Raw genomic sequence first — 18,592 nt, forward strand, 5'->3', positions numbered from 1 at the left:
GCATACTTAGATTTGATTCCAAACCCTTTTTATACCCTCCACCATAGGATGGGGGTATATTAACTTTGTCATTCCGTTTGTAACACATCGAAATATTGCTCTAAGACCCCATAAAGTATATATATTCTGGGTCGTGGTGAAATTATGAGTCGATCTGAGCATGTCCGTCCGTCTGTTGAAATCACGCTAACTTCCAAACGAAACAAGCTATCGACTTGAAACTTGACACAAGTAGTTGTTATTGATGTAGGTCGGATGGTATTGCAAATGGGCCATATCGGTCCACTTTTACGTATAGCCCCCATATAAAAGGACCCCCAAATTTGGATTGCAGACCCCTAAGAGAAGCAAATTTCATCCGATCCGGCTGAAATTTGGTACATGGTGTTAGTATATGGTCTCTACCAACCATGCAAAAATTGGTCCGCATCGGTCCATAATTATATATAGCCCCCATATAAACCGATCCCCCGATTTCGCTTTCGGAGTCTCTAATAGAAGCAAATTTCATCCGATCCGGCTGAAATTTGCTACTGGTGTTAGTATATGGTCTCTAACAACCATGCAAAAATTGGTCCGCATCGGTCCATAATTATATATAGCCCCCATATAAACCGATCCCCCGATTTGGCTTTCGGAGTCTCTAAGAGAAGCAAATTTCATCCGATCCGGCTGAAATTTGGTACATGGTGTTAGTATATGGTCTCTAACAACCATGCAAAAATTGGTCCACATCGGTCCATACTTATATATAGCCCCCATATAAACCGATCCCCCGATTTGGCTGTCGGAGTCTCTAAGAGAAGCAAATTTCATCCGATCCGGCTGAAATTTGGTACATGGTGTTAGTATATGGTCTCTAATGGCCATGCAAAAATTGGTCGAAATCGGTCCATAATTATATATAGCCCCCATATAAACCGATCCCCCGATTTGGCTTTCGGAGTCTCTAAGCCGATCCGGCTGAAATTTGCTACTGGTGTTAGTATATGGTCTCTAACAACCATGAAAAAATTGGTCCGCATCGGTCCATAATTATATATAGCCCCCATATAAACCGATCCCCCGATTTGGCTTTCGGAGTCTCTAAGAGAAGCAAATTTCATCCGATCCGGCTGAAATTTGGTACGTGGTGGTAGTATATGGTCTCTAACAACCATGCAAAAATTGGTCCGCATCGGTCCATAATTATATATAGCCCCCATATAAACCGATCCCCCGATTTGGCTTTCGGAGTCTCTAAGAGAAGCAAATTTCATCCGATCCGGCTGAAATTTGGTACATGGTGTTAGTATATGGTCTCTAACAACCAAGCAAAAATTGGTCCGCATCGGTCCATAATTATATATAGCCCCCATATAAACCGATCCCCCGATTTGGCTTTCGGAGCCTCTAAGAGAAGCAAATTTCATCCGATCCGGCTGAAATTTGGTACATGGTGTTAGTATATGGTCTCTAATGGCCATGCAAAAATTGGTCCACATCGGTCCATAATTATATATAGCCCCCATATAAACCGATCCCCCGATTTGGCTGTCGGTGTCTCTAAGAGAAGCAAATTTCATCCGATCCGGCTGAAATTTGGTACATGGTGTTAGTATATGGTCTCTAACAACCAAGCAAAAATTGGTCCGCATCGGTCCATAATTATATATAGCCCCCATATAAACCGATCCCCCGATTTGGCTTTCGGAGCCTCTAAGAAAAGCAAATTTCATCCGATCCGGCTGAAATTTGGTACATGGTGTTAGTATATGGTCTCTAATGGCCATGCAAAAATTGGTCCACATCGGTCCATAATTATATATAGCCCCCATATAAACCGATCCCCCGATTTGGCTGTCGGAGTCTCTAAGAGAAGCAAATTTCATCCGATCCGGCTGAAATTTGGTACATGGTGTTAGTATATGGTCTCTAATGGCCATGCAAAAATTGGTCGAAATCGGTCCATAATTATATATAGCCCCCATATAAACCGATCCCCCGATTTGGCTTTCGGAGTCTCTAAGAGAAGCAAATTTCATCCGATCCGGCTGAAATTTGCTACTGGTGTTAGTATATGGTCTCTAACAACCATGCAAAAATTGGTCCGCATCGGTCCATAATTATATATAGCCCCCATATAAACCGATCCCCCGATTTGGCTTTCGGAGTCTCTAAGAGAAGCAAATTTCATCCGATCCGGCTGAAATTTGGTACATGGTGTTAGTATATGGTCTCTAACAACCATGCAAAAATTGGTCCGCATCGGTCCATAATTATATATAGCCCCCATATAAACCGATCCCCCGATTTGGCTTTCGGAGTCTCTAAGAGAAGCAAATTTCATCCGATCCGGCTGAAATTTGGTACATGGTGTTAGTATATGGTCTCTAACAACCAAGCAAAAATTGGTCCGCATCGGTCCATAATTATATATAGCCCCCATATAAACCGATCCCCCGATTTGGCTTTCGGAGCCTCTAAGAGAAGCAAATTTCATCCGATCCGGCTGAAATTTGGTACATGGTGTTAGTATATGGTCTCTAATGGCCATGCAAAAATTGGTCGAAATCGGTCCATAATTATATATAGCCCCCATATAAACCGATCCCCAGATTTGACCTCCGAAGCCCCTTGAAAAAGCAAAATTCATCCGATTCGGTTGAAATTTGGTACGTGATGTTAGTATATGGTATCCAACAACCATGCAGGAATTGGTTCATATCAGTCCATAATTATATATAGCCCCATATACACGGATGAAAAAGGCTGTTTTTCATATGTTTGGCTATAAACATTATATGTTTGGAACACAAATTTTTAAACACAATATTTTTGAGTGCAAGCATATAATGTTCATAAACTAGCATAACATGTTTGGGACATATATGTTAATATGTTAGAACATATTATGTTTGGGACATAAAATGTTTGTAAATATAATATGCTTGGATGCAAACATATATTAATTTAGAAATAGCCTATAAACATATATGTGTTTAGTAGCTTGGAGCGCTATTTAACAGGGAGCGATATTGAATTAAGTTGGTGGTTGTTGCTTGTTATTACAAAATTAACATTTTATTTTTCCTTGGGCAATTGATCAGCTACTTCTTTGATCCTTACAAACTGTGTGGTCCGCTGTTCGAATCCCCGTCCGGCAAAAGGTAAAATTAAAATAAAAAAAATCATACAATTGAATAATTTCTTCTACAATGTTTGTATTACAGAAAAAGGTGCTAAGAACTAAAAAATCTCGTGGAAGTGAGAAAGATGTCGGGGAATATACAATTGGGCAGAAACAAAGTTTTGAGCATTCAGGTCGAAAACCTATGTTGTTAGCACCTATATTACCTGTTTATTTTCATAATTCATTATGATTGTAAATATATAAATAAATAAATAAAATTTTGAGCACAATATTGTTTGGGAGAATTTTTTTTAAGCATATAATATTTTTGGGTGCAAAATGCTTCCAAACATATTATATGTTCACATAATAACATATTGTTTTTTGGAAGACAACATTATTGAATTTGGATGCAAAAATACAAAATGTTTGGAACTTAGACTACCCAAACATATATTGTTTAGACCAATATGCTTTCAAACATATTATATATTGGAAGAGATCAAACATATAAATGTTTGGGCAATACCCAAAAATGTATATGCTTGAAGCAAAATATGTTTGGGAGTATATGTTACAGAAGCGATTTTTTGCGAGCGTGTAGGCGACCCCCATATTTCAATTCTAGCTCCCTACGTAGCGTGCAAAAGTCCATATCGATTCGTAATTATTTGTAGACTTACCTACACATACTTTTTTGTCTAATATATACCACGTATGGACTAACTCACAATTTAGAAAACGAGTTAAGATACCACAACCCAAGTAATTCGATTGTGGATGACAGTCTTTCGTAGTAGTTTCTACGCAATCCATGGTGGAGGGTACATAAGATTCGGCCTGGCCGAACTTACGGCCGTTTATACTTGTTTTAATATTCTAAGGGATATTGAAGAATTTTAGAATTGTTGATAATAATAATTTGAAATTTTTATTCAAAAGTAATTTGCAAATGTTTCTAGAGAAACTGGCATTTGAAAAATTTCTAAATGCAATGAGTTCTCAAATTGTTGGAACTGTAAAAATTGTCGTGGCAAAAATCTACAACGTGTATGTTAAGCACACAAAATACTAACCGAATACGTCGACTTAGATTTATATATAATCTCGATTTTCATATGGTTATATGAAATTTGACACAAAGTTTGCATGGAATACCAGGATAGCAGGATGTGCATAATAAAACGTTTGTGGCACAACAACCAATGTTTTTTGCTGAATAGTTTATATTTGCATATTTGCTGAATATGTAATTTTCATGATACCATATTTGAATAGTTTCTAAGCCTGAAAGAAAGTTCCTTGTTTGGATAATAGAATTTTAATATGGTTTTATTTCTCGTCTATACTTGACTATCCAACATATAAATGACTCCAATATTTGATCTATCTTCATCTCCATCTAGAGATACTGCATAAAATGGTTCCTGATCTGCCGGAACCTCAGGCAATGGATCATTAGAGACACGTTTTGATCGATATGGAATCTCGGCGTAATTCACAAGATCTGCAGTACTTGAGACTGTCTGCAATGGTGTAAGATAACCCGAATCTATATCGGTATTTTGCAAAATATTTGGCGGCGGTAACTGTAGCTGATTGGTGACAGTTTCTTGGGACCGATTGGGACTTCTTCTTTCATCCTCATTATCCTCGATCTGTGAGTAAGCTGGTATGACTTCATAAAGATTGGCATTCATATAACTTTGATAACTTGCCACACTATCCACAGATTTTCTACGTCTCTCATTTCGGGGTGGTGGACTGAAAAATAAGGACAAAAATAAAGTGGTTACATTTTATTCAATAAGTGATAAAGTAAACAAATATATACGGCCGTAAGTTCGGCCAGGCCGAATCTTATGTACCCTCCACCATGGATTGCGTAGAAACTTCTTCCAAAGACGGTCATCCACAATTAAATTACTTGGATTGCGGGCGATGACAAGGCATCTTAAAACTTCTTAACATCATCTTCTAAATTGTAAGTTAGTCCATGCGGGATATATAGTAGAGAAAAGAAAGGTCGATTGAGTACGTATATAATCAGTTCTTGACCGGTATATATAGAGAATAAATAATTACGAACCGATATGAACTTTTGTGCTGTAATTATAAAGCCAGAATTGAAATATGGGGTCGCTATATATGGGGGCTATATACAATTATGAATACGAGTCTACTAAAAATGATAGATTTTTTACTGTTTGGTAGATTGGTAGAATTTTTGATGTTTTGGAAGATTTTGCAAAATATTCTTCTCCAGCTATGAAATGCTTCATAAATTTTCTATAGAAATAACATTTTGACAAAATTTTCTACAGAAATAAAATTCTGACAAAATTTTCTACAGACATAAAATTCTGTACAGAAATTATATTTTGACAAAATTTTCTATAGAAATTATATTTTGACAAAATTTTCTATAGAAGTATAAAACTTTTAACAAAATTTTCTTTGGCAATAAAATTTAGGTAAATTATTTTTGGCTCGAGTGTCAATCGTGATTTTTCTGTGATTGGGAATCGGTTTATTTGGGGACTATATATAATATAGATCGATACGGACCAATTCTGGCATGGTTGTTAGAGACCATATAACATACTAACACCCCATACCAAATTTCAGCCGGATCGGATGAAATTTGCTTCTCTTAGAGGCACCGCAAGCCAAATCTGGGGATCGGTTTATATGGGGACTATATAATTATGAACCGATGTGGACCAATTTTTGCATGGTTGTTAGAGATCACATACCAACATCATATACCAAATTTCAGCCGGATCGGATGAAATTTGCTTTTCTTTGAGGCTCCGCAAGCCAAATCCGGGGATCGGTTTATATGGGGGCTATATATAATTATGGACCGATGTGGACCAATTTTTGCATGAGGCTACGCAAGCCAAATCCGGGGATCGGTTTATATGGGGGCTATATATAATTATGAACCGATATGGACCAATTTTCGCATGGTTGTTAGAGACTATATACCAACACGATGTTCCAAATTTCAGTCGGATCGTATGAAATTTACTTCTCTTAGAGGCTCCGCAAGCCAAATCAGGGGATCGGTTTATATGGGGGCTATATATAATTATGGACCGATATGGACCTATTTTTGCATGGCTATTAGGAACCATATACCAACACCATGTACCAAATTTCAGACGGATCGGATGAAATTTGTTTCTCTTTGAGGCTACGCAAGCCAAATCTGGGGATCGGTTTATATGGGGGATATATATAATTATGACCGATTATGGACCGATGTGGACCAATTTTTTCATGGATATTAGGAACCATATACCAACACCATGTACCAAATTTCAGCCAGATCGGATTAAATATGCTTTTCTTAGAGGCTCCACAAGCCAAATCTGGGGGTCTATACGTAAAAGTGAACCGATATGGCCCATTTGCAATACCGTCCGATCTACATCAATAACAACTACTTGCGGCAAGTTTCAAGTCGATAGCTTGTTTCGTTCGGAAGTTAGCGTGATTTCAACAGACGGACATGCTTAGATCGACTCTGAATATCACCACGACCCACGACTTTATGGGGCCTTAGAGCAATATTTCGATGTGTTATAAACGGAATGACGAAGTTAATATACCCCCCATACTCTGGTGGTGGTATAAAAAAACAAAAACTAAACTAAAACCAAATATTTTTGCATTAAAAATAATTAAAATTAAGCACTAGTTTAGCACCGACATATTTATCAAATTCTTAGACCCGTTTCGGGTGAACGATTCTTTAAACGGTTGGATAGATAGCCCATATGCTAAATAATAGAAGGCTGTGTATCCCATTATGTGACCATAACGGCCAATTTAGGGCGGGGAACTCCACAGGGAAATATACTATCGCCACTACTGTGGGTAACAACTGTACATGGCTTAAGAGTTCTAACTAAGGAGGCGTTTCAACCCATATGTTATGCGGGCGATGTCATAATACTTCTCCAGGGGACAGATCCTGATAGACTCTTCGGCAGGGCAGAAATTATATTTTGACAAAATTTTCTATAGAAGTATAAAACTTTTAACAAAATTTTCTTTGGCAATAAAATTTAGGTAAATTATTTTTGGCTCGAGTGGCAACCATGATTATGAACCGATATGGACCAATTTTTGTGTGATTGGGGATCGGCTATATATAACTATAGACCGATATGGACCAATCTTGGCATGGTTATTAGCGGCTATATACTAACACCACGTTGCAAATTTGAACCGGATCGGATGAATTTTGCCCTCCAAGAGGCTCCGGATTTCAAATCTGGGGATCGGTTTATATGGGGGCTATATATAATTATGGACTGATGGACAAATTTTTGAATGGTTGTTAGAGACCATATACTAACACCAGGTACCAAATTTCAACCGGATCGGATGAATTTTGCTCCTCTGAGAGGCTCCGGAGTTCAAATCTGGGGATGGCTTTATATGGGGGCTATATATATGGACCAATTTTTCCATGGTTGTTAGAGACCATATACTAATACCATGTACCAAATTTCAGCCGTATCGGATGAAATTTGCTTCTCTTTGAGGCTCCGCTCGCCAATTCTGGGGATCGATTTATATGGGGGCTATATATAATTATTGACCGATATGGACCAATTTTTGCATTGGTGTAAGGAACCATATACTAACACCATGTACCAAATTTTAGCCAGATCGGATGAAATATGCTTCTCTTATAGGCTCTGCAAGGCAAATTTGGAGGTCCGTTTATATGGGGCCATACATAAAAGTGGACCGATATGGCCCATTTGCAATACCATCCGACCTACATCAATAACAACTACTTGTGCCAAGTTTCAAGTCGATAGCTTGTTTCGTTCGGAAGTTAGCGTGATTTCAACAGACGGACGGACGGACGGACATGCTCGGATCGACTCAGAATTTCACCACGACCCAGAATATATATGCTTTATGGGGTCTTAGAGCAATATTTCGATGTGTTACAAACGGAATGACAAAGTTGATGGGGGGTATCATCCTATGGTGGAGGGTATAAAAGGGTGTTGAGCACACAACAAGCCGATATTGGCTTATGTGTATGTCAGCCGACATGAGACAGGGACACCTGGATTCTTTTTTCGACCTAACCTAATTGCAATAACACTTACAGGAATATTATTTTCATTTTTGGTACAATTTTATATACGAGCAAAACCTTTCGAAATATCGGCGAATGGTCGAAATTCCTGATGGTCTCTTGGTCTGACCAGAAGCTTTTTATGTAATGGATATTATTTAATAGTTGACTTTCGACAACAATCTTACCTTCTCGCTGCCAGTTGGCATTCCTTCTCCTTAATGGATTTCACAGATTTTGCTCTTGGCATTACAACAATATCTCCACCATTAGAACTGGCCATAGTGACACGTTTACTACCCTTCAATAGAATTGGTTTACGTTTCAGCAATAAATAGATCATAAAAATACCCGCAAAAGAAAATATCAGTATGCCAAATATAATCAAGGATAGGCCGGTAACTTTCATATCTCGGGTAATCCAAGCACTACTCTGTATGGACAAATTACTATCCACATGTAAGGATTTGCAATTGAAAGGGGATATAATTTGATCGTTCAAAACCATGCAAAATGTATAGGCCGTATTGGGTAGCAATGCGTTTACGGTATTCACAAAGGACAACGATTTGTAGCAACCCAATCCATATTCATTATAGTTAATTTCCATTTTCTGATATTGAGCGGTGACTTTACTGAACCATATGAGAGCAATGGATTCATTTAGCAACTCCAACGATGACGAAGATGAGGAACTGGAGCTAGAATCGGAAGACATAATATTATCACTCACAGAACTTTTTATGATTACATCCACTCTAAGTTGATCCCGTGGATGCAAAGTGAAATCCATAAATGGTAATTTGAGAGGTTGTTGGGTGTAATTATCCTTTTCCAAAACCGAGGAGCATCTCAATTCCACTAAATCTGGTCTTATAACAACAGCTGGAACGGTTACTTTATCGGATGGACCAAACATAGGAGGCATACCAGACGGTGTCATTTCTGTAGAAGCTGTAGCAAATCCCTCCTCTTGCCTTGGAGGCAAAGTGCTGGGTTTAAACCTTAGGGTTGTTGTAGTTGGATCCTCATAAATAATGACTGTACCCCTCTCACCAGAGTTTTCCTCACATATACGATCATCAAATACATCACAAGTTGCATATTGCTCAGGTTCAGAACATACCAATTTTGTTGTCTGATATACAAAAATGTCCTTCATTTGCTCTTGTAATCCACACGAACAGTGCCATTCATTGTCATTGGCATAGATTTTCAAATCTCTCGGTATTTCATACCAACCAAAAATGGTTCTAGTTATTGTCTTCAATTTGTTGTGCGACAAATTGAGATACTCCAATGTCGAGGTGAACTGGGCAAATATATAAGCTGGTAAATATTCCAAATTGGAATGGGACAAGTCCATATGTTCTACCATGGACAATTGACTAAACACCGTATCGCTGAGGCGATCACCAAAATTGTTGTAGCTGAAATCCACATATACCAAATTGCTGAGGAGATTGTCACTGCCAGTCAAATTTCGGACACAACGCAGACCCACTTGCATACTAAGGTGTTTAATGTCATATTTGACATAATCCAAAAAATCTCCATTCACCATCTTGAGGGGATCTTCTTTTTGAACTACCGATAAAGCTTCAAAGTCCTTCGTTATTCCCTCAAAGAAATCCTTTTTCATATGCTCCAATTTCAAATTTTCAAAATGGATCTTTTGAAAGATGCCATTGGCAAAGGAACCCGGTGCCACGTCAGTTATATTGGAAGATGCCAAGTAGAGAGTTTCAACTTTATCGCTATATGAACCCAGAAAACCATAGTACAGCTTATTATCGGGAAATTCATAATTGTACAAACGCAACTCTTCAATATGATTGCAGTTCAAGTTCTGTGGAATAATATCAAAATATATCAAATTTATGCAAGCTATATATTTTCTCCTGATGGAACTTACGTTTTTAGTTGCCACAATATTGATGTCATGTTCAATTTCACTGGATCTTCCATTGAAGCACACAAATTTACAAGCCATCTGTACGCAATTTGGCTGAGCTGCAGAAATGGTTATGTTGATATAGGGCCTGCAAAAAAAAAACACAGATAATAGTTGATAATGACGTACAAAGTTTTCAGGAGGCAACAAATCCCAAGAGACCTAATAACAATCCCAAAGAGACTCAACGACAATTACCAGGGGACTTTAAGAAATTAAGAAGAAATTGACCCGAAATAGTTTTCGAATCGTTCATTCAAGAAACTGAACTACAGTTCCACGAAACTAGGCTACAGTTCCCTAATAACATCTCCAGTGAAACTTAACGACTGTTCAGAGGACTGAAAGACATTAAATCTAGAGTTGATACTTAGAAATGCTTTTCGGGTTGAAAGCTGAAGCAATTCACCGAATACAGTTTCCATGAAATCGAATGGTAACATATACCCAAGAAACTAAAATACAGTTTCCAAGAATCTAAGCGACAGATCCCAACAGACTATATAATACCTTCCAAGAGACTGGATGACAATATCTGAGGATTTAAATAAATTAAACTCAACGACTGTTACCAGAGTACTTGAAGAAATTAAAACCAGAGATGATAGATATGTTAGTAATACTTTACGAGAAGAGAGGTGGAGAAAATGTTCAATGACAATTTCTTGAGATCGAAAAGTATACCCAAGAAATTGCACTGCAGTTTCGATTATTCGATTATTAAGAGAGGACTTAAAGGAATCATAACAAAAATTGGTAGTTAGTAATACTTTACGGGAAGAGAGGTAAAGAAATTGTTCGAAGACAATTTCCATGAGTTCAAACCCAGACAGATCGGAAAAGACTTATTAACAGTTTGCTAGAGACTGAGCGACTATTAACAGAAGGCTTAAAGAAATAAAAACTAACGTTATAATTCCGGGACCGGAGACACTTTCCAACTACACTACAGGTTACAATAGACTAAGCGACAGATCCTACCAGACCGCATAACTGTTCCAATAAAACAGAACGACTGTTATATCTGGACCAAAAGAAAGTTTTTAAGGAGCTGATTGGTAGGATATATGAGTGACAAGCTGTGGGCAGAGATGGTCTGTGGCAAATGTTCGATGGGAGAATGGCAAGGGTTGTAACGACACCAAGCAAATATGGCCCCATTTAAACTTAAATCGCACACTAGTGTTCTCGAGACGTCAGATATCACTTCTGATATCTGCTATAACGGGTCGCTGCCTGCTAGGCGATTTTGCAAAAACTATTGGCGCGAGGTATAATGACTGCTGTATGAGCTGTCATGATGCGGAGAAAAAGGAATCATTGCAGCCAAATTTTTTCCCTGCGAGCATCCTTTTGAGGTCTGAGAACAAGAAAAAGTCGCTGGGGGCCGATCTGGAGAATACGGTGCGTGGGGAAGCAATTCGAAGCCCTTGTGGCAACAATACTTTTTTCTTCTTCATATGGGCCGTTTTGCCGTGATTTCGACCTTCAAACGCTCCAATAACGCCATATAATAGTAACTGTTGACGGTTTTTTCCTTCTTAAGATAATCGATAAAAATTATTCCATGCGCATCCCAAAAAAACAGAGGCCATTAGTTTGCCAGCGGACTTTTGAGTCTTTCCACGCTTCGGAGACGGTTCACCGGTCGCTGTCTACTAAGCCGATTGTCGATTGGACTCAGGAGTGTAGTGATGGAGCCATGTTTCATCCATTGTCACATATCGACGGAAATACTCGGGTGTATTACGAGTTAACAGCTGCAAACACCGCTCAGAATCATCAACACGTTGTTGTTTTTGGTCAAATGTGAGCTCGCGCGGCACCCATTTTGCACAGAGCTTCCGCATATCCAAATATTGATGTCTTTATATCTTTAAGGCCTCTGATATCTCGATCAACTTCATCTTACGGTCACTCAAAATCATTTTGTGGATTTTTTTGATGTTTTCGTCGGTAACCACCTCTTTCGGACGTCCACTGCGTTCACCGTCCTCCGTGCTCATTTCACAACGCTTGAATTTTGCATACCAATCAATTATTGTTGATTTCCCTTGGGGCAGAGACCGGAAACTCATTATCAAGCCAAGTTTTTGCTTCCACCGTATTTTTTCCCTTCAGAAAACAGTATTTGATCAAAACACGAAATTCTTTTTTTCCATTTTTTCACAATAACAAAAGTTGGATAAAATTATCCAGTTTGGGATGAAGCCTAGAGTGGCTTTATTGTTTTTCAAAATATTCTTCATTAAGATATGCGAAACGCGAACAAATTTTTTTGACGATAAAATGTTCATGCAATATTAAATGTATGATGGTCCCACTAATGGGAGCCACCGTGGTGCAATGGTTAGCATACCCGCCTTGCATACACAAGGTCGTGGGTTCGATTCCTGCCTCGACCGAACACCAAAAAGTTTTTCAGCGGTGGATTATCCCACCTCAGTGATGCTGGTGACATTTCTGAGGGTTTCAAAACTTCTCTAAGTGGTTTCACTGCAATGTGGAACGCTGTTCGGACTCGGCTATAAAAAGGAGGTCCCTTGTCATTGAGCTTAACATGGAATCGGGCAGCACTCAGTGATAAGAGAGAAGTTCACCAATGTGGTATCACAATGGACTGAATAGTCCAAGTGAGCCTGATACATCGGGCTGCCACCTAACCTAACCTAGGTCACATGACGATCTTGCAGTAAGATTGCAACTGATTTTGGACTGGCGTTTTCGAATCGCCTTATATGATCGTTGGGCCTCTATTTTATTTAGTATTAGTTATCTGATTTCCAGGAAATCGCGTGTTAAATAGTAACTGGAACACCCCTGAAATAAAGGGTAATACGGTCAAAATTTGGTCAAGGGAAAACGCGTTTAAATTGGTGAAATCGTTTATTTGAAAAATCAAATTAAATTTCTTTTTCAAGTACAATTAGTATAAAATTCAGGAAAAATATTCAGTTAGGCTTTCGCTTTTCCAAATCCGAATTGCCGGGCCTCACGCTTAACACCTGCCATCAGATTTTGTACAGCCACCTTGTCCCCCTTCTTCGCCGCAGAAAGCCAGTTTGCCTTGAACTGCTGCTCGTCCTTAGCAGGGTTTTTGGTCTTCTTTAGGTTCCGCTTGACAATAGCCCAGTATTTCTCAATTGGGCGGAGCTCTGGCGTGTTGGGAGGGTTCTTGTCCTTGGGAACCACCTGCACGTTGTTGGCGGCGTACCACTCCATGGCATTTTTACCGTAATGGCAAGAAGCGAAATCCGACCAAAACAGTACGGAACAACCGTGTTTCTTCAGGAAAGGCAGCAGACGTTTATTCAAACACTCTTTCACGTAAATTTCTTGCTTGACAGTCCCGGAAGCTATGAAAATGCTGCTTTTCAAGCCACAGGTACAGATGGCTTGCCAAACCAGATATTTCTTTGCGAATTTTGACAGTTTTATGTGCTTGAAACTATCTGCTACCTTTCCCCTTCCTTTTGCCGTATAAAACTCCTGTCCCGGAAGCTGCTTGTAGTCGGCTGTGACGTAGGTTTCGCCGTCCATTACCACGCAGTCAACCGACGTATTTTGTTTATCATCGCGATTTGGAGTCACTACCTTCTTGTAAGTCGATAGTCCGGCTCGTTTTTTGGCTCGATGCACGGTTGTAGACGATACAACCAGCTTATTTGCGGAGAGAGAGGTTAGGGTTTCGCTTGAAACTACCGGAAACTCTCTTTGTCGCCTCAGCGGCTTCCGGTTTTCGATTTCCCCCCGATCCAGACTTCCTGGCTGTCGACAAACGTTCCCCAAACACTTTAATTACATTTGTAATGGTTGATTTGGCAACTTTTAGCGATTTTGCCAGCTTTGCGTGCGAGTAGCTCGGATTTTCGCAATGCGCGAGCAAAATTTTGATACGCTGCTCTTCTTGCTTGGACGGCATTTTCACAACTGAAGAGTGAATTCCAAAATCAAAATAAGAGCTACATTCTACACACACACACACCTTCAAAATGAGGGATGTTCAGGTTTTTTAAATGCAAAATTGAAAGAAATACGTCAAGTTTATATTGACCAAATTTTGACCGTATCACCCTTTAGACGCTGTCCATTGATCTTAGAATGTTAAGTATGTTAATACCTTAGGCTGTAAGGCCTACTTTGCCTTATTAACAGATTATCTTAATTGGTTGGACATCCATGGCGATCGAGCTTTCCCTTTGGTTTTACTCTAGGACATGCTGATTTAAGCGCTTTAACAACTCAACATCTTGTTCGATAACCTGTCCCGTGTTCCATCATATTCAGCGAATCGCTATATTTCTTCCATTCTACTTTTCTCACATTTTATGGAAAACTGGTCTTAACATTACATACGGCTAACTTGAAACGGATTTAACGATAATCGGAGAAGTTACGTTCGCCCACACCCAGGGTTGGCCTGTAGAAGCTGCTCTAAATCGGGACATCGCTCACAAAAATCAGCGCTGATTCGGTTGTTTTGTAAGCAGTTGGTACTGCCTCTCTCCCTTACAATCCTGCTGAAATAGTGCTCCATTTTTTTTGCTGTTTTATTTCTAGAAATTGACCGGTGAATTGCCCTCCGCGTTCGAGGGATTTAACGTCAGTCGATTATTTTTTGTTGGTATACCTGAAGTCATTTGTTTATGTTGCTTGCATTTACATTGCTGAAACACGCCCTCAAATGCATGGAAAGGTGGTCTAAAATTGGACCTCCAGAATGAGCTTTGTGCAAAAAATCAGTAATAAATGCTACATTTTCAAAATGTTCTAAGTTTTATCAACGTCATTAAACATAAGTTCATGATCCCATAATAAAACTGCATGTTTTGCATTGTTCCGTTTATTTACAATACAAAACAACGCAATTGGATGAAAGTGGTATCATCAAATAAGAGTATGTTAACCTGCATTTTATTTACACTGGATTAAACCCCAACGACCATTATAACCACATCCAGCAAATTAGAATGAAAGGAATTTCGTCAGTGGTTGGATTAGTCATTTCCATATAAGCGCTTAATACCAGAGTGCCATAAATCAGTTTGAAGTGTTTTACGAGACACATGATAATTTCAATTTTACATAGGGTGTCTTTGGAAATATTGCTCAGGATCGGTCCCTGAGTCGATATAGCCATGTCCGTCTGTCTGTGAACCACGGTTGCCACAGTTGGTAGAATTCTACCAAAAAAGTGGTAGATTTTTTACTGTTTGGTAGATTGGTAGAATTCTTGATATTTTGGTAGATTTTGCAAAATATTCCTCTCCAAATAAGATATACTTCAATTCTTATAGAAATACGACTTTGACAAAATTTTCTATAGAAAAACATTTTGAGAAATATTTCTATAGAAAACCATTTTGAGAAAATTTTCTATAGAACAAATAGAAATAAAAATTTGACAAAATTCTTATAGAATTAAAATTTTGAAAATTTTTCTATAGAAATAAAACTTTAACAAAATTTTCTATAGAAATAAAATGTTGACAAAACTTTCTATAGAAATAAAATTTTGACAAAATTTTCTATAGAAATAAAATTTTGACAAAATTTTCTATACAAATAAAATTTTGACAAATTTTCTATAGAAATAGGTTAGGTAAGGTTATGTGGCAGCCCGATGTATCAGGCTCACTTAGACTATTCAGTCCACTGTGATGCCACAGTGGTGAACTTCTCTCTCGTCACTGAGTGCTGCCCGATTCCATGTGAAGCTCAATGACAAGGGACCTCCTTTTTATAGCCGAGTCCGAACGGCGTTCCACATTCCAGTGAAACCACTTAGAGAAGCTTTGAAACCCTCAGAAATGTCACCAGCATTACTGAGGTGGATAATCCACCGCTGAAAAACTTTTTAAGTTCGGTCGTAGTAGGAATCGAACCCACGACCTTGAGTATGCAAGGCGGGCATGCTAACCATTGCACCACGGTGGCTCCCTTCTATAGAAATAAAATTTTAACCAAATTTTCTATAGAAAAAATGTTGAAAAATTTTTCTAAAAAAAAATTTTGAGAAAATTTTCTATAGAAATAAAATTTTTACAAAATTTCTATAGAAATAGAACTTTGCAAAAAATTTTCTATAGAAATAACATTTTGACAAAATTTTCTATGGAAATAAAATTGTGACAAAATTTTTATAGAAATAAAATTGTGACAAAATTTTCTAACAAAAATTGAGAAATTTTTCTATAGAAATACAATTTTGACATTTTTTTTTTGGAGAAATTTTGACATAATTTTCTAAAAAAATTTTTTAAGAAAATTTTATATAGAAATAAAATTTTATCAAAATTTTCTATAAAAATAAAATTTTCTATAGAAATAAAATGTTGACAAAACTTTCTATAGAAATAAAATTTTGACAAAATTTTCTATAGAAATAAAATATGACAAAATTTTCTATAAAAATAAAATGTTGGCAAAACTTTCTATAGAAATAAAATTTTGACAACATTTTCTTAGAAAAAATGTTGACATAATTTTCTAAAAGATTTGTTGAGAAATTTTTCTATAGAAATAAAATTTTATCAAAATTTTCTATAAAAATAAAATTTTCTATAGACATAAAATTTTGGCAACATTTTCTATAGAAGTAAAATTTTGACAATTTTTTTTTTTTGGAAAAATTTTAATTTTCTAAAAAAAAATTTTGAGAAAATTTTCTAAAAAAATAAAATTTTATCAAAATTTTCTATGGAAATAAAATTTTAACCAAAATTTTCTATAGAAATAAAATGTTGGCAAAACTTTCATAGATATAAAATTTTGACAAAATTTTCTTAGAAAAAATGTTGACATAATTTTCTAAAAAAAATTGTTGGGAGAATTTTCTATAGAAATAAAATTTTGACATACGTTTTGTATAGAAATAAAATGTTGACAAAATTTTCTATAGAAATAAAATGTTGACAAAATTTTCTATAGAAATAAAATTTTGAAAAAATTTTCTATAGAAATAAAATGTGACAAAATTTTCTATAGAAATAAAATGTTGGCAAAGCTTTCTATAGATATAAAATTTTGACAAAATTTTCTTAGAAAAAATGTTGACATAATTTTCTAAAAAAATTGTTGGGAAAATTTTCTATAGAAATAAAATTTTGACATACGTTTTGTATAGAAATAAAATGTTGACAAAATTTTCTATAGAAATAAAATTTTGACAAAATTTTCTATAGAAATAAAATTTTGACAAAATTTTCTATAGAAATAAAATGTTGACAAAATTTTCTATAGAAATAAAATGTTGACAAAACTTTCTATAGAAATAAAATGTTGAGAAAATTTTCTATAGAAATAAAATTTTGAAAAAAGTATTCAGATAAATAAAATTTTGACAAAAGTATTTACAGAAATAAAATTTTGACAAAAGTTTTTACAGAAATAAAATTTTGACAAAATTTTCTATAGAAGTAAATTTTTAAAATTTCTGGAGAAATAAAATTTTGGCAAAATTTTCTAGAGAAATAAAATTTTGGCAAAATTTTCTAGAAAAAAAAATATTTTCTAGAGAACAAAATAGCAAAATTTTGATCAAAAACTTCAAAATAGATATAGCTATATATATCTTTCGCCCAATTTACACTTTTATGACCAAAGAGGCCAATGATTTTCTCCTATGGTATTGAAAATGTAGTTCTATGTTACATAGTGGTGCAAGGTATAATATAATCGAACCCGACCGACTTTAAACTTTCCTTACTTGTTTATTTATTATTTCTTAAACGTACGAGGAATTAATTATTCAGGAGAGTTGTTTTATAATTAAGGAAGTTAAATAAGTATGTAAAATAACTAATTAATAATTTGTTAAATAATTAAATATTTTTAGTGGACGAGCCAAATGATTCAAACCCATGGGAGCGGATATAGGAGCTTCAACCCCGATTTTTTTTACTCACGTGGCTTCTAACAGCGTATCCGTTAATTTGACTACATTTTTTAAAATATCCAATTTATTTGCTGAATTTACGATCTCCGAACACTCAATGGAACTAAGGCAAGCAAGAATATGCAAACACACACTTAAATAATAATGCTTCGAAATCATTTTATGCCAATCCAAATATATTAAAGTCCAATATGGCTTTTTTTTTGTAACACGGTCAAAACTTTTCAAATTGTATGGTGTATTTCTCTGGCAATACTCAATCTAATTGATCGTTTATTTCAAACACCTTTAAACTTATATGGGACTCTTTATAATAAAAATCTATTATTGAAAGGATTTTATAATACATTTGTATTGTTGTTTTCTTTTTATTTAAATTAAATACATATGCTTATAATCGTTGATTTTTTTTTTTTTCAATATTAAAATTGCGTCGAAAAGAAATTGAAATATTTCTCCAATACTAACGAACCGAACTCTTTCAATATTTTATGAAAACTGATGAAGCCAATTTAGTTT

At 36.3% G+C, this 18,592-nt stretch overlaps 1 protein-coding gene across 1 annotated transcript; it reads right to left on the reverse strand.

The window, feature by feature from the left end:
- Positions 1 to 4,318: 4,318 nt before the first annotated feature.
- On the reverse strand, positions 4,319 to 18,382 carry LOC142238792 (uncharacterized). Its single transcript, XM_075310514.1, has 4 exons — positions 18,084 to 18,382; positions 10,138 to 10,264; positions 8,411 to 10,071; positions 4,319 to 4,876 (listed from the first exon to the last, which is right to left on the reverse strand). Exons 1-4 carry the CDS (start codon positions 18,230 to 18,232, stop codon positions 4,456 to 4,458), a joined length of 2,358 nt encoding a protein of 785 aa, XP_075166629.1. The 5' UTR covers positions 18,233 to 18,382; the 3' UTR covers positions 4,319 to 4,455.
- Between the last annotated feature and the right edge of the window lie 210 nt (positions 18,383 to 18,592).

Source organism: Haematobia irritans, chromosome 5, assembly GCF_050003625.1.
Source record: "Haematobia irritans isolate KBUSLIRL chromosome 5, ASM5000362v1, whole genome shotgun sequence".
Taxonomy (NCBI): domain Eukaryota; kingdom Metazoa; phylum Arthropoda; class Insecta; order Diptera; family Muscidae; genus Haematobia; species Haematobia irritans.

Bases quoted from the DNA above. Each gene is read 5' to 3' on its own strand.
- LOC142238792 (XM_075310514.1), bottom strand. From the start codon at position 18,232: ATGATTTCGAAGCATTATTATTTAAGTGTGTGTTTGCATATTCTTGCT. The intron at 10,072-10,137 runs GTAAGTTCCATC...ATTATTCCACAG, and splicing joins ATATTGTGGCAACTAAAAAC to AACTTGAACTGCAATCATAT. The intron at 4,877-8,410 runs GTAAGATTGTTG...CTTATTTTTCAG, and splicing joins TGCCAACTGGCAGCGAGAAG to TCCACCACCCCGAAATGAGA.